The sequence below is a fragment of the Tetrapisispora phaffii genome, chromosome 7 (assembly GCF_000236905.1).
Source record: "Tetrapisispora phaffii CBS 4417 chromosome 7, complete genome".
NCBI lineage: Eukaryota > Fungi > Ascomycota > Saccharomycetes > Saccharomycetales > Saccharomycetaceae > Tetrapisispora > Tetrapisispora phaffii.
In genome coordinates this window covers 228749-245623 of record NC_016526.1, presented here as the reverse complement: position 1 = coordinate 245623, position 16875 = coordinate 228749, and the positions used below count along the sequence as shown (strand labels likewise).

Genomic DNA, 16875 nt, shown 5'->3' with positions numbered 1-16875 from the left:
GCCGATGAGTTGGTTTACAATGATGGGCACATTACACTCTGTTGATGTAATTTCACTAAGCTATCAGTTCTAGATGATGGTTGACGATCTCATGAACTTTCATGAACATGTATATAAAGGATGCGGCATTCTGGTTATATTGATATTCATATCTTCTTGGTATTATAATTATGCTGTATACATATATATATCAAGTAGCAGATAGCATATAGCGAATATATATCGGTAGTTTGCTGCATAGTGTCAAGTCACAATGTTACAATTAGATGAAACAACAGCCGTCTTGGAAATTAAAAATGGTCCATCTTTTGAAGGAGTGTCATTTGGTGCTGATAAAAATGTCTCCGGTGAGGTCGTTTTCACTACGTCGTTAGTGGGCTACACTGAGTCCATGACAGATCCATCGTATTGTGGTCAGATTTTAGTGTTTACACAACCATTAGTGGGTAATTATGGTGTGCCATCAGGTGATGAACGTGATGAATTCAATTTGTTGAAGTATTTTGAGTCTCCAAATGTTAATGTCTGTGGGATTATTGTATCAAATTATTCTTATAAGTATTCACATTGGACTGCAGTTCAATCGTTAGCAGATTGGTGTAAGAAAAATGATATCCCTGCAATTACTGATGTCGACACAAGAGAAATCGTACAGTATTTAAGAGAACAAGGTTCGTCTTTAGGTAGAATCACAATCGATGGTACAGGTAAAGAATTGGATTTTACTGATCCTATGGAAGAAAATTTGGTAGAAAAAATTTCTACAAAAGTTCCATACTACGTTAAATGTAACGTCCCAAACTCAAACGTTAATATAGCATTAATTGATTGTGGTGTTAAGGAAAATATTGTTAGATGTTTGGTTTCAAGAGGCGCTAACGTTACAGTGTTCCCATACGATTATAAAATTCAAGACGTCGCAGACCAATTCGACGGCATATTCATTTCAAATGGTCCAGGCAATCCAGAAGTATGCACAAAAACTATTGAAAATTTAAAGATATTGCTAAACCATAAAGAATTACAGGATCTTCCAATCTTTGGCATATGTCTGGGACATCAACTACTGGCATTAGCAAGTGGAGCAGCCACAACAAAATTAAAATATGGCAATAGAGCACATAATATCCCAGTGATGGATTTGACATCAGGTAAATGCTACATCACATCACAGAACCATGGCTATGCAGTTGATGCCGACACTTTACCAAAGAATGAATGGAAACCTTTCTGTGTAAATCTAAACGACAACTCAAATGAAGGTATGATACATTTATCAAAACCAATCTTCTCTACACAATTCCATCCTGAATCTAAAGGTGGTCCATTGGACACAGTCACATTGTTTGATAAATATTTTGAAAACATCAAAACATACAAGCTTTTGAAAGCACATAACTTAAAACTAGATAAACCATTCTTACTCGACGTATCCGACTTTCCAAACGACAGAGTGTTGATAGTTTGATCAATGTGTCTCAAAAAACAAATCGCATCCATTGTAAAAAAAACCTCTTGTCCACGAAAGAAAGATATAGACCAGTAAGAGAAAGAATTAAATAATATAAATAATATAAATATTTCAATTCTTTCTAATATTTAATGACACTTACCAAAAATTGACGACAGAGGTTTTGACACTCTGTTGTCCTTGAGAATTTCCAATGGCGACGTGTGTGGAACGCAACATTAAAAACGCGCCGAGCATTTTTCAGTATAGTTGTTTATATATAATAAAAAGTTGAGTATCATATAATAACGAAAATAAATAAACATATAAATTAAAATGTTTAAAATAATAAATGTTTTAACTTCATCTAAGCAATATTTTGAAGTGGTGAATTGTTTTGTAAAATTGGTGTTTTTAAAAAGTTTTATTGAGAATTGAAGGCAAGATCACCTTTTTTGAAGATAGAATACTTTCAATAAGTTTGAAACCAGGGCTTCCTAAGTTTGTCATCGGCAATGGAAAAGGAATTGGTTGCGACTACTGAAGTTGTAACTACCGATATAAAGAATGCTGAGGGTATATGCTCGAATAAAATCTTAGAGATTAATGGGGACCTCAAGGCAGAGATCAACTCGGAAAGTGTTGATGTCGAGATTGATGAGCAAGATGTTTCTTCTGATGATATCCATGATTCAAGTGAAGAATTAGAAGATGAGAACCCAGAAATTGTTAAAGATGAAAAGTATTGGGAAGAACGTAGACATAAGTTTATTTTGGATGTAGACCCTAAAATAGCAAAATTAAGAGATAAAAATGACACATATTTAAGATTCAAACATCTTTTGAATGTTACTGATCTTTTCAGACATTTCCTTGGGATTAGAGCAAAACAAGATAAGAATATTCAAAAATTGTTGAAACGTATCGATGAAGAAAATTCTAAAAAATTAAATCATTCAGCAAAAAGTGGTAGAGCAAAATCTAAAGGTTCACGTCATGGTAGAAAATCAGAGAAGGAAGAAGATGCAGAGTTGCTAGTAGAAGAAGAAGATGATGATGTTGATGATAAGCTAACTTTAGATAGTAATCAGTATGTCTCAAAATCACCGTCATATATAAAATCGGGCACATTAAGAGATTATCAAATACAAGGTTTAAATTGGTTGATATCGTTATATGAAAATAAATTATCTGGTATCTTGGCCGATGAAATGGGTCTGGGTAAAACATTGCAAACTATATCATTCTTGGGATACTTAAGGTATCACAAGCAAGTCGATGGACCATTTTTAGTAATAGTACCGAAATCCACTCTGGACAACTGGAGAAGAGAATTTAAAAAATGGACACCAGATGTTAATGCAGTAATTTTACATGGTGATAAAGAAAAAAGACATGACATCCTACAGAATAGAGTACTACAGGCAAAATTTGATGTTTTAATTACATCTTATGAGATGATTATTAAAGAAAAAAACGTTTTAAAAAAAGTAGCATGGGAGTACATTGTAATTGATGAAGCTCATCGTATCAAAAATGAACAGAGTTCCTTATCACAAATAATTAGATTATTTTACTCTAGAAACAGGTTGTTGATAACTGGTACGCCTTTGCAAAATAATCTACATGAGTTATGGGCCTTATTAAATTTTCTGTTATCTGATGTTTTTTCTGATTCCGAATTATTTGACGAATGGTTTGAACAAAACAACAGCGAAGAAGATCAAGAAGTTGTTGTTCAACAGCTGCATACAGTACTGAATCCATTTTTGTTAAGAAGAATAAAAGCAGATGTTGAGAAATCACTCCTTCCAAAAATTGAAGTTAATTTATACGTTGGAATGGCTCAAATGCAAAGAAAATGGTATAAATCCTTATTAGAAAAAGATATTGATGCTGTAAATGGTGCTGTCACAAAAAGAGAAGGTAAAACAAGATTATTAAATATCGTAATGCAACTGAGAAAATGTTGTAATCATCCATATCTATTTGAAGGTGCAGAACCAGGTCCTCCTTACACAACGGACGAACATCTAGTTTTTAACTCAGGGAAAATGATCATATTGGATAAATTATTGAAGAGACTAAAAGAAAAAGGTTCTCGTGTACTGATATTCAGTCAAATGTCGAGACTGTTAGATATCTTGGAAGATTATTGTTATCTAAGAGACTATGAATATTGTAGAATTGATGGATCTACATCTCATGAAGAACGTATTGAAGCTATTGATGAGTATAATAAACCTGATTCAGATAAGTTTATATTTTTGTTAACAACCCGTGCAGGTGGATTGGGTATTAATCTTGTTACTGCAGATACAGTAGTGCTATTTGATTCTGATTGGAATCCCCAAGCAGATTTACAAGCTATGGATAGAGCACATAGAATCGGTCAAAAAAAACAAGTTTATGTCTATAGGTTTGTAACTGAAAATGCAATTGAGGAAAAGGTGATTGAAAGAGCTGCCCAAAAACTAAGGTTAGATCAACTAGTGATACAACAGGGGACAGGTAAAAAAACTGCATCAATTGGTAATAATAAAGATGATTTGATAGAGATGGTACAATATGGTGCTAAGGATGTATTTGAGAAAGAAGAAGGTGTCATGACTGAGGATATTGATATAGATGAAATTCTACAGAAAGGTGAAAAGAAAACAAAAGAACTGAATGCAAAATATGAATCTCTAGGTCTAGATGATTTACAAAAATATAATGGGTTGGAAGGTCAATCAGCCTATGAATGGAATGGACAAGATTTCCAAAAAAAGCAGTCAGAAGAAAAGTTTGTATGGATTAATCCATCAAGGAGAGAAAGAAGAAGAGAACAGCAGACCTATTCGGTTGATGATTATTATAAGGATATAATAGGTGGTGGTTCAAAAAGCAAAGACAAAATTTCCAAATCACAAAAACCTCCCAAAGCTCCAAAGAACATCAATTTGCAAGATTTTCAATTTTATCCAAAGGAGTTAGTGCCTTTGTTAGAAAAAGAACAACTAGCATATAAAAAGAAAGTTAATTATAGAGTTACAAAGTATGATGTCAGTGAAATGTCTTTTAATGAAGATGATCTGTCAGATAATGATTCTGAAACACCAGCTGATGAAAATTTGAAAAAAAAAATAAAAGCTCTACAAGATGCGATAAATAACAGTGAAGAATTTACTAAAGAGGATGAATTGGAGAAACAGAGATTGATTTCGAAGGCATTTTTAAATTGGAATAAAAGGGATCTGTTTGCATTTGTTAATGCATGTTCAAAGTACGGTAAAGATAATATCGATATGATTCAAAAGTCGTTCGATTCAAAAACTCCAGAAGAAGTTAAAGCCTACCATAAAGTATTTTGGGAAAGATATTCTGAACTTAATGGTTATGAAAAATATATAGCAACAATTGAAACCGGCATGAGAAAAATTGAGAAGTTAAGAATTCAAGAATTATTAGTAAGGAAGAAAATTCAGCAATATTCATTTCCTCTACGTGAAATGAGAATCCAATACCCACCAAATAACGCACGCAAAGTTTACAGTACTTTAGAAGACAAATTTATTCTAATGATGATAGATAAGTATGGTTTATTTGATGACAAATTTTATGAAAAGTTAAAACAAGAGATACTTACAAGTAAACATTTTACATTTGATTGGTATATAAAGTCTAGGAGTACAAATGACTTGTCAAAAAGGGTGACGACTCTGCTATCGTTAGTTCAAAGAGAATTTGAAGCCCCAGCAACATTGAAAAAGAAGAGGACAAAACCATTAAGTAGAGAAGAAACCCCTGTTTCTTATACTGCGACTCCAGTTCCACTTCCTTTCAATACAGTTTCAGGTGGTACATTCAAAAAATTTAAACATAATGGATAAACTGGTTATTATCCCAGAAATTTTGTAACAGTACATTTATATATCTAATTGTATATGTGAATTTATTAGGAGGTACAGAATATTCATTTACTATTGCGATGCTCCTTGTTTTATGGACATCAAACCCAGTAATGCATATATATATTTTAGTGTGAGGTGGAATGCAGTATGCAATATTGTGGTTAGGATAAATAGACGATATTCGTTAAAACCTGAGTTAAAACTTAAATTTCTTAGAATATTCTTCATTTTCGTCTTTGATTTTATTTATGTTATTGATCTCAATCTCAGGATCACTGACATTCAGGTTTTCAGTTAAATGATAGCTTGTACTTGGCGCTATGCGGTTGTCGGGATTTTTTGCATTGCTTTCATTAATGATCTTGTATAAACTTTTATTCTTATCTGTGACATTGGATAATCCAGTTATATGTTCTAATGGTTTTGCCATATTTTGTTCATCATGAACTTTAGTTTTTGCCTCATCTAGTGCAAGGTCATTGTCTTCGTATATAGCAAGAGTTGGGTCCACCGGTCCGGCTTCATCAGCTACGTTATCATTATTATATTCTACCTTCATAAGTTCCCCAAATATTGAATTTCCTGTTTTGGATTTTCTAGAACTTAAGATATCATTAGTGCCATATATATTATCAGAAATATTTTTGATATCCCAATTTATTCCAGCAATTTTAAAATTTGGATATGAAGGCGGAAGTCCTATCTGTTGTATTTTTAAACACCATGGAGGTAATTGACCTTCCTGTAACCCTAATGCATTTCTCAAATCATCACTTATTTTACCAGGTTTCTTTTCATCCACTAAACTATTCCATTTTTCCTCGAAATCTAAATTCCTTTTCTCATAATACAGATCTCCGAATGATAACATGGATTTAGGCTTCCAATTAACTCCAATTTTAAAAAAAATATCGTGTAGATTTTTTAAATCAATGTCTAACGAGCCTGTTTTAGGTTGAACAGATGCTCTTGATAACTCTTTAAGTGACTTTTCATCTTCATTTGTAACATTAAGTATATTTCTCATCTCTTCTATTTTTGTCTCTTTAATTAAATCAGGTAGGTCAAATGGCTTTTTCTCCAAAGATGATCTACCAGAAAGATATTCCCTCTTAACTTGCCAATTAGATGGTACTGGAACTATATTTTTTGAAGACTTTATATCAGCTAAATATAATGGGTAATGAGCATCGCAATCGTACCATTCGATAACTTGTGGGTATGGAACAGAGCTCTTTAACTCTGCCAATGTAACTTTTGAAATTTTACGCAATTTATTTCTTGAGATTTCTTTTTCATATTCACTGCCATCTAAATAATCTTTATTGGATTTATCTGCCTCTTTACTATCTTCATCAGTTAAAGTATCTACTTCATCAGAGATTATTTCAGTCTTGGTAAGAGATTTTTCATTAGTTAAAAGAACCTTTTCCTCTTGAGATGAAGAGAACGCTTTAAAAATATTTTGGAACTCTGTCTTATACTTAGAAAGGTCAGCTTCTTTTATCTCTTTAGTACCGTTATTGAATTGATTTTTCCCCTTAGCTCTTTTATCCAATAAACTCGTTAGTAGCTGATTAGAGATTGGTCCTGAAGTTTTTTTTTCATTTGTGTTTGTGAGTACTTGTTGTTTGGAATTTCTTTTAGATTTCCTAGCCATCTTTTCCTATTATTAATCTTGGTTTTTTGCAGTTGACAATTGATAATAAAACGTTATATCATTAATAATAACATCTGTTTTATATTTAAGCTTTATCTTTATTTTAACTTTTTCAGATGCCAGAAAGATGAAATTTTTATTTAGTTTTGAATTTTTAACTTTCACACCATACTTTCCAATAACGAAAGGTATTGTCTCTAAATATGAAATAAACATTAAAATAAATAAATATATGAATTGTTCATCTTGACTTGGGCTATGAATTAAATAATGAAATATCTTTAAATATATTGATGTTAAAAGAGATATACTATTTAAATTATTTACTTAAATATCAAATATATTATTCTTGTTTTTAAGGTTATTCCTAGCAATGATCTTGGCTTTATTCTTCATAATTTTGTTTTTATTACTTTTTGTACCATGAAACCTTTGAGATAATTGCTTGTATGCTTCTTTTGTTGTTAATTCATTTTCATCCTCGTCTTTATAAACTAACTTTATGCTTGGATTATATGCACTGCTTGATATTTTTTTTGTATTTTGTTCAGTATTGTCTTGCATTTGTTGACTTTTTTCATACCCAGTCTCCTTCCTTGATGTTTTTATGCTTGAATTGTAATTGCTTAAAAATTTTAACGTCGAAGCGACACCATCATAAAAATTTAGTTCATTTTTAACATTGCTATTATCAAGACTATCAATACTGATGTTTTTTTCGATTTCTACATTATTATTATTATTAAATTTAGACTGGATACCATTGACTACTGATACTTCTGTTGGTAGTTCATTGCGATTATGTGCTTCACCTTTCGATGATTCTGTAGGTGCTTGCTCCGAATTAAAATCAATATTTTCTAAAACATTATTACTTAAAGATTCCATGAAGGAAGTGTTACCACCAATTGTTAATGTGGCATCTTTTGCTTCATCTTTTGTGCTATTTAACTCACTGAACTTAATTCTTTCCAATTTTTCCCTTTCAATATCCTTTATTAGCTGATCAGAAGATTTTACATTATTTTTATTATTTCTAATAGGCATGATTAAAGGTCCGAATAAATCTCCATCATCATTTTCCTCACTATTCTTGTCTTCATCGATAATATCAAAACTTTTTATCTCACTAGGCAGTTTTATTCTTTTTGTAGTCATCTTATCATCATTTCTCTTTCTCTTTTTTATTTTAACAGGTTGAAAATCTCTGGAAATAGCTTCATAATCAGTTGCATCTTGTTCATCAAAATTTAATACAACTTTTACTTTGCCCTTAATAACATCTTCATTAAAAATTTCGTTTTGTTGATTTGAATTTAGTACATTCATAGTGGCACCGACACTCACCTTCATTCCATTATCATCAACAGATAAATATTTTTCAGATTCATCGATATCAGCACTAGTAACATTCAAAATAGTCTTATTTCGTTTCCTAGCTTTATTCATCTGTTTTAAATTGTAATTATGTATATCAATTTTATCTTGTTGAATACTCTCTTGCTCCAAAATATCCTCATATTCATCGTCATTTTCATTAAGTTCACCTTGTTGTAATATGCTCTGGTCTTTTAAAGTTAATATCGTATCTCTACCAACTTGTATGTCTTCAATATTAGTACCTAATGAGATGGAGGGTATAGTTGAAGATTTGTCACTCTTTTTTATTACTTTAACCTTTGAGGAGTTCGATTTCTCCTTTAAAGATGATAACCACTCATCATTTGTATTTTTATTAGTAGTTTCAGAATTCTCGTGAGGTATAGGTCTTAATCCTAATGCTCTTCTAATTTCATTTGTTTGCTCAATACTTAAATCTTCCTTAGCTTCTTTAAAAAATGACGGTAATTTTTGAAAGTTAGACATAGTTGGTATACTATTATTGTCACTGACTTGTTAATTATATTGATATTTGTTTTTTATGAGGGTCTGTATTTAAATAAGTATGATAACTATAATTTTTGAAATAAAAACCTTAAAAAATTGATTATTGAAATTTTAACTTTTTCATGTCGGAATATACTGAGATTTTATTAAGATTAAATAACACTTTTTAGCATTCTCTTTTATAAATAATACATTGATAATAAAAGTAACCTTTCAATATGAATTATAATATATTACTTTTTCGAACTCAATTGAGTTAATCTAATTTACAGATCTATATAATTGTTATATATAAATGAAAGAAAAGAAAATTACAGAAACCATGATAGACAATTAGTATGAAAATAAAAAAATATTCAATGAACAGCCATGGCATTAAGATAAATAAAGATGCGTTAATAAGTGTATCACATAACCTGAATTGAATACAACATATTGTATTAGAATTTAAAGGAAATGAAGTTTAATGTTATTTATCTATTTCTTCTCTTTCTTACTTTTTTTGTCCTTCTTTTCCTTCTTGTCCTTCTTTTCCTTCTTGTCTTTCTTGTCTTTCTTGTCTTTCTTGTCTTTCTTGTCTTTCTTCTCCTTTTTAGATTTCTTTTCTTTCTTTTCATCTTCATCTTCTTCATCATCTCTCTTTCTCTTCTTTTCCTTCTTTCCCTTCTTTCCTTCTTCTTCATCATCATCATCAGAATCAGATGAGTCTGATACGGCAGTGGCAGCATCGGCATCAGCATTGTAAGCTCTAGCTTCTGTTATTTCAACCTTCTTAGCTTCACGTACAACCTTTGGAGTAGTTCTTAGATCTCTACCTTCAATTTGTGATAATCTGTTTTCAACCTTGGCTCTAGCTTCTAGACCAATATCACCGGAATCATCTCTATCCTCAGCTAATGCATCGTAACGCAAGGAGACGGCAGCTTTGGCAGCTAAGACTCTAGCAATCTTACCCTTGTTCTTACCTGTAGCTTGTCCAACTAGGGAAGCATGGTATAACAAACCGTACTTTGGAGTATCATGTTTAGTCTTTAAGGCTCTGAATAAAGCTTTTTCGGCACCTAGAATTTGAATAGTAGAGGCTGGGGATTTGGCTAAGGAAATTAAAGAACCAGAGTGAGCAATTAATCTAGCACCGACTAGTTCGCCGACTAATTGAGTCAAATTTGGAGCAATTGCCTTCATTCTGGCTGATAAGTAGTTGGATAATTGTTCTCTGTAAGCGGCAAATTCAACAATTTGGTCAGCCAAAGCCTTGATATTATCTAAATCAACTGGAGTGATTTCAGTACCCATGGAAACTTCAGCAGCAGTCTTAACACGTTCTTCAATTTCTTCTGGTAAGATTTCACTCATATCAGTTTCAGAAGCCTTAGATCTAATGCCCATAGTTAGGATAATTCTGGCGTATGCAACGGAATCGACAACAATCTTTGCCAATTCCGGGAAATGCCAACCGTACCATTCCTTAACTCTCATGGCGTAGGTGTTTAATTCTTTGTCTAAATCATCTAATAAAGCAATGGCTTGGATAATCATGACATCAACTTTATCGGCAGAGAATTTTAATTTATGACGACCAATGGAATGAGCTAAACCTAATGACATTTTGCTTAAATCAGAATCAGTTAAACCTGGTAATAACTCTGGTAAATATTCTTTAACAGCTCTGTATATATCTAAAGTCACGGCATCAGAAACGACGTTAAAGTTTAAACCTAATTTATTAATGGAATTAGCTAACTTGGTTTCGCTAACAACTAAAGTAGATTTCTTATCTTTCTTAATATCTTCTAATAACTTTTGTAATTGAGAAGAAACTTTACCTTCAATGATGGCATTGGATTCTTCTAAAGCATTAGCAGCCGAACTAAACTTAGAGAAAGCTGCAATTTTAAATTCTTTTAAAACTTTGTCGGAAGTATCTAAATCTTGAATCAAAGAAGTAGATTTGTAGATTTTCTTATCAGAAGCCTTTAATAAAGCATAACCAGCTGAGGTTTCAGTTAAAACGTAGGCCATCTCTTATATATCTTAATCTATGTTTCTTCTAGACTCGCTTACCTCTCTTTATTACTTGTAAAAGAATGACAGTTATCAAAAAAATTTACAAACAAACCTATATATATGTGTCTATGTATATATTAACATGAACATATATTTTAAATCAATAGAAATACAAAAATAGTAGTTTAAATTGACCTACAGTAACTATTCAATAAGCTATCATTCAGGATTAAATTTTCGAAGCTTATACTGCTCCTGGGGATATATTTGTTAAATTATTCAACCGCTAATCTCACACATGAAGGTAGAGCACACTGTAATAAATTAAAACAGTAGTTACAATACATTTCACCTTCATGCACATATTGAATCAAATTTTCGAATTAATTTTAACAAAATTTTCGATGAGCTTCAAAAAATTTTTCACATTTCTTTTTTTGTGATCGTTTTTGTGTCTTTTTCTGAAAAAAAGATGAAACTGACCTAACCCTAACAAGGCAGTGATAGGGTTCGTGTAGGGTTAGTTTGAATCGAACAAGATATTGAATGGATTTGTATACTTCTGATGCCATACTACTTGGCATTATTTTAACATACTAGGCAGTAAATAGCTTTAAGATATCTCTAATTTATTGTAAACTAGTTTAATTATAGGATATCTCTAGTGAAGTCTAGATGTACTACTACTCGGTACTAGTTGATTGTTTAAAATGGTGTTCTTTGTCTTATGGTTTGTCTGGTTTGAATTCAGGCATTTTAAACATTTCATTATTTAAATTTTATTTATGTGTGTAATACTAATGTCTTTTGTTTATTTAATTTCCTAAGTGAATGACGTGTTTCGTATGTCTATAGAACCTCGGATGGTATTTCTTTCTTATATTGATGCAATTGATAATTAATCTATCTTAAAGATTCGAATGACAAAACTTAAAAATATAGATGATAAAACTGGGATCGTGAAATTATCATCCCAATTGAATACGTCGATACCTTCACTTAATGATGCGACAAATCCACCTAGAATTGATAACTGTAACAAACTTAATTTGTTTGTCTCTGGAGTCCAAGATATCACACCTGGTCCATTTAGATGAGGAAAACATGGGAAAAAGAAGCCGTACAATATCAAGCAGGATACAACACCAACGATGAATGCAGCAAGGGATCCTGCTAGTGATTTATTTGGAACAATTTTTGGTGTTAAATGTCCAAATTTTCTACCAAATGTTGAAGCAGCAGTATCTGACCAACTTAATAGCAATACTGACATTAAGGCAATATCCTTACTGAAAAAATAGAAGGAAAATAATAGACCTAATATGTACCATAATACACCGTTGTAAGTATGTATTTCTTTCTTCCTCATTAATAGACCAACAACGTGACAGTACATATTGTTAAAGAATGGCCAATTCAATCTGATAATATCTAAAACTAAAATATTAACAAAAGCAATTGCCAAAGGCTTAATTACATTTCTATATTCAATTCCTTGGGTATATAAGTATAAGGTAATAAAACCAATCGATGAATGGAAAACTTTACGAGGAACTTCGTGTTTGGTAATAAAATCACCGAACCATTCATGTGATTTCAAGTGAATTTCTGTAACAGGTAAATGTACGTCACTAGAATTAGCATCTCCATTCATAATCTTGTTCACATTTTGGGTACCAATATTCTTATCACCTTTACTGGTTTCAAATCTTCGTTTCAAACTCTCTGTTTGATTTGATTGCGATGAAGAAATAGCTGTCATAGAAGAACAATGTATACAATCTGTGAAGCCTAGGTTACTCAATAGGCTAGGAGTATCTAATTTATAATTTAATTGCTCACAAATTATAAACGTACCTAAATAATGACTAATTTTTTAAATATTAAGATGCATATATCTCGTAGCAATGTAATCAAATATTTGTTTACACTTTCAATCAGTATACCCTCAAATTCTTTTTCAGATGTCCTGCTTTGATTTGTATCTTTTTGACATAATATTGAAAATTTAATAAGAAATAAGGCGTAAGTTTTACCCGACTTTTACAACCTTTAAGACACATATCAACGTATCTGTGCAGTGGCAGCGAAACTAATTGTATTAAGAGTCCCAGACACACCTGGAACTATATAGTTCAATTTATATAGTTGTTGTCTGTTCAAGACTATATACAATTGTTTCAATATTAATATAACTAATTACATTACAACAACCGAAAATACAACTTTGGGAAATCTAAATTATCTACATAAAAAGATAGCCTAACATTTAATTATAAAGCTTATTATTTTAAAAATCTACAAAAGTGATAATACAAATACACAAAAACACACCTACGTATGTATATACATATGAGTAACTGTCTCTATATATATGCAGTTAAATTGCTTAGTAGAAAGTGGATGGTCTCTTGTAAGAGAAGGTCTTGGTAGACTTTTGAACTCTGTGTGGTAATGGGAATTTCAAGTCCTTGGTTAAGAATTGCTTGACGTATGGTCTCTTGACATCAGCGGTCTTTTCAATTTCAGAAACCTTTAAGATGTGGATAGATCTAAATCTAGCTCTGTGTCTAGCAGCCATGTCGGAGTATAAGGTTTCGACAGCGGCGACTCTAGAGACGTCTCTGACTTCCTTGTACATGTTATGGGTACCAGATCTGGAGTCGTATCTAACCCAGACAGCAAAGTTTTTGACCTTAGTTGGGTGAGCTTCAGAGATTTCGTTAACGGAAACAACTTCACCAGAAGCCTTCTTAACCTTGTGTAACTTTTGTAAAAAGTACCAGTAACGAGACTTAGCAACAACAGTGTTTGGAGCAAAGATTCTCATTCTGAACAACTTTGGTTCTGGAACGGATTCAGTTGGCAAACGACGGCCAATGACTTGGTATTCTTTTAGATGAGCCACTATAATAAATATGTTATTAAATTTTTGACAATTTAATATAAAATATGTTAGTAAAAATAAATTCAGGAAGAAAATTATAGTACACCACCACTTAAAACTATTCTATCAAACACTAATCAAATTACAATTTTCTAAAAATTTTAAAAAGGGCTTATCCCATTCTGATACTTGTCTTAAATAATAATCCAATTGCACCATGATCCAAGTTCAAAAATCATCTTTTGAAACCTCTTATCTCAATGATGTAATATATCAATAAAACATCAACGGATTTACTTTCTAATATCATATGTTCTGTAAATACAATTCTAGATGATATAGCACATATTTAACAATCAGTTTATTATTCTAAAATATTCGTTTCTCCACTCACATAGGAAATCTTATTACAACTCTTATCTTATATTGATGACTTTTATTAGATGTCATGAACACATTATGGATAATCCAGTCATTATCTTTTGATACTTCTGTTGTTCCACTTTTGATCATTATGAACACAATTTGATCTAGTATTTGATATCATGTTTAAAAATTCTTGTCTACTACTTCATAGGTATGTCATTACTCACTTTTTTCAGTACTATCGTCCTTCTAGGCTTGACAAACAAATTGAATATTATTAGTAAAAATATGCCTAATTTTAAATATATATTTTATTTATTCGTTAGAGATTGATGTATTGTTAGACTATCAAAAATTGAGAGATAGTATCGACTTACAAAGCAAAAGTTACTATCATCGACATCAATCTGCAATACCTGTGTAGTGAAACCACTACATCCTAATGAGATGATAGTGCAATGATGGTCGTAATTCATCAAATGAATTTCAGAGTATATATGAATATTTCAGTAATATTCATTAAAGAAAGTCGAAACATTAACAATAATTATCGCTAATTAGAAATTGCCAGCATTATTTCCAGCCCGAGAGAGCTACTTGTTTCTCTCTAAAATGGAAGGTATCTTCTGTTAAAATTAATTATTTTCCGCCTAACTATTTACAGTTAGGCAGAGCTAACGCCAGCCTAATATTTTAATTTTTTAGCTTCGGGTTGATAACAAAATATTGTTTTTTACTTTTCCATCCGAAAGTAAAGAAAAAAGAACATTTATCGTAAAATAAAATAAATTAAAAATAAATTAAAAATTCTTATAATGTACGGATGTTAAAACAGTCCTTTGGATATGCAAAATTCTTAAAACGATAAAAATATAAAGTTACATATCATTATGAATTTCATTACTGTCATTAAGACCCAATAAATAAAATAAATTATTTTATTTTGATATATTATTATACTAAATTATATATTCCTATAAACCTATTTTACGAACTCTTTCATTTGATTTACTTAGTTTTAACTGTTTCTTTCAATACTTTGAAGACATTTCCTAAAGAAAAATTATTCTCTTCCTCTAACTTTTGAATAGTTGTGTTATTGACCTTTTTCACATAGTTAATTTCATTTTTTGGATAACTCAATATTTTATTATTAACATCTTTAGTCTTTTGAGCAATAATATTAATTGTAAGTACAATGGATTTGTCAAATTCACAACAGTAGCTGTTCTTATTAATGAAATTATCATTTTCTAGTGCTTTAGTCCAACTTTTTTCTAAATGCTTATTTAATTTACTAAACAATGGATCAAACGTGCCTCTTATCAATGGTTTGTTGTTAGTATTCACGTATTGGTTGTAATATACTCTCCATCTCTTTATTGCTTGATGGTTAGGGTCGGTAATTTTGTTATCGATAAACTGAATTGTTGAGTCATTAACCTTACGAACAAATACACAAGGTATCATGGCCTCCTCACCTAACCTTTGATATGTCTTTGTCTTTATAGAGGGGACTATTTTTTCCGTAACGTTAAGGGAGGTATTTGCAATTGTATCAGGAACAATTAGTGCTGGTGAGAAGAACTCGACTGGTCTTGAATGAATTATATATTCTGCAACAGGTAATGTTTTTTCTATAACTATTCTTGAGACTAAAATATTATTCAAAGCCGTCTCCGTTTGTTGCACTAAAGGATACTTTTGAATATGATCAATTGTCTTTAGATGTTTAATATCTTTCTTATGCTTTGCAACTTTATCATTAATAGTGCTTACAAAATTTTCACCATTACTGAATTTAACATCCACAATATCTGATACTGCATTAACTTTGTTAGAACTCATGTTAAAAGACAAAAAATTGATTAATTAGCAAAAAAATAATAGAACTAGAGATATAAGTAAATATAAATCAACTGGTAACTTCTTGGTTACTATGCGATTGCTCCTAGGGTAGTATGTAAAAGAGAGTAGAACATTATAAAATTCTAAACAAAAGTGATAATTAAAAACATAACTTATTGTTACCATCATTGACAGACATATTTATAGGTTAGAATACAGTTGTTACAAATTAAATAAAACAATAATAATTACAAAGTTTTGCCAGTGTATACTTTGTGTCACTTTTCTAAAATGTGCGACGTTGATTATTACTTTTTTTAGGAATAATTAATATGAGGTCCGGTCAAGTGACATTTTCTGCTTTTGAAAAATAAAATAGAATTACTAAGATATAAAAAAGGATGTTAATCCGATCCATATGGTTATCATTACTTTCAAAACCATCGCCCGTGACATAACAAGGTATCCTCTACAGTAAGTTAATCGAATAATAAAACACCACATATGTTTTAAAGGAGGTTCACTAATAACATCCGTTTCGATGCCTCAGAATACATGTGCTCATTTCTCCAAGTATATCCTATATGATGTTATGTAACGGATCACCTGAACGAAGTTTATAGGTACGCTATAGTATATTTAATGCAACATTTTATATTTTCAAGACTGTAGCGAAGCTACTTCTCCATAGAACACCACCCTGTATGTGTATGTGTTTATTGTTTTTACAAAAAATGATCCCGATTGGGACACACTCATTACACACGAGCGACAGGCTAATTAACTGTTTCGATAATGCATCTTGGTTTCTATTAATACAAAAACAGACAATGTAAATATCTATTTTAGTACACCATGTAGAGATTGTCACCGTATT

General features: G+C 31.1%; 8 protein-coding genes across 8 annotated transcripts; 2 read left to right on the top strand and 6 right to left on the bottom strand.

Annotated features, from left to right (window-relative positions):
• Positions 1–253: 253 nt before the first annotated feature.
• CPA1 (carbamoyl-phosphate synthase (glutamine-hydrolyzing) CPA1) lies at positions 254–1468 on the top strand (the record flags this gene model as incomplete). Its single annotated transcript, XM_003686343.1, has 1 exon — positions 254–1468. The coding sequence occupies one exon, from the start codon at positions 254–256 to the stop codon at positions 1466–1468; it is 1215 nt and encodes a 404-aa protein (XP_003686391.1).
• A 497-nt stretch (positions 1469–1965) lies between these two features.
• ISW2 (DNA translocase) lies at positions 1966–5322 on the top strand (the record flags this gene model as incomplete). Its single annotated transcript, XM_003686342.1, has 1 exon — positions 1966–5322. The coding sequence occupies one exon, from the start codon at positions 1966–1968 to the stop codon at positions 5320–5322; it is 3357 nt and encodes a 1118-aa protein (XP_003686390.1).
• A 217-nt stretch (positions 5323–5539) lies between these two features.
• CUS1 (U2 snRNP complex subunit CUS1) lies at positions 5540–7003 on the bottom strand (the record flags this gene model as incomplete). The annotated part of the gene is made up of 1 exon (XM_003686341.1): positions 5540–7003. One exon carries the CDS (start codon positions 7001–7003, stop codon positions 5540–5542), a length of 1464 nt encoding a protein of 487 aa, XP_003686389.1.
• A 327-nt stretch (positions 7004–7330) lies between these two features.
• Positions 7331–8869, bottom strand: SNU66 (U4/U6-U5 snRNP complex subunit SNU66; the record flags this gene model as incomplete). The annotated part of the gene is made up of 1 exon (XM_003686340.1): positions 7331–8869. One exon carries the CDS (start codon positions 8867–8869, stop codon positions 7331–7333), a length of 1539 nt encoding a protein of 512 aa, XP_003686388.1.
• Positions 8870–9367: 498 nt separating this feature from the next.
• On the bottom strand, positions 9368–10912 carry NOP58 (RNA-processing protein NOP58; the record flags this gene model as incomplete). Its single annotated transcript, XM_003686339.1, has 1 exon — positions 9368–10912. The coding sequence occupies one exon, from the start codon at positions 10910–10912 to the stop codon at positions 9368–9370; it is 1545 nt and encodes a 514-aa protein (XP_003686387.1).
• Positions 10913–11795: 883 nt separating this feature from the next.
• On the bottom strand, positions 11796–12659 carry DGK1 (diacylglycerol kinase; the record flags this gene model as incomplete). The annotated part of the gene is made up of 1 exon (XM_003686338.1): positions 11796–12659. The coding sequence occupies one exon, from the start codon at positions 12657–12659 to the stop codon at positions 11796–11798; it is 864 nt and encodes a 287-aa protein (XP_003686386.1).
• A 627-nt stretch (positions 12660–13286) lies between these two features.
• Positions 13287–13897, bottom strand: RPL20B (60S ribosomal protein eL20; the record flags this gene model as incomplete). The annotated part of the gene is made up of 2 exons (XM_003686337.1): positions 13287–13804; position 13897. Coding segments are annotated over 2 exons (519 nt in total).
• Positions 13898–15158: 1261 nt separating this feature from the next.
• Positions 15159–15998, bottom strand: SPS4 (Sps4p; the record flags this gene model as incomplete). The annotated part of the gene is made up of 1 exon (XM_003686336.1): positions 15159–15998. One exon carries the CDS (start codon positions 15996–15998, stop codon positions 15159–15161), a length of 840 nt encoding a protein of 279 aa, XP_003686384.1.
• Positions 15999–16875: the final 877 nt, after the last annotated feature.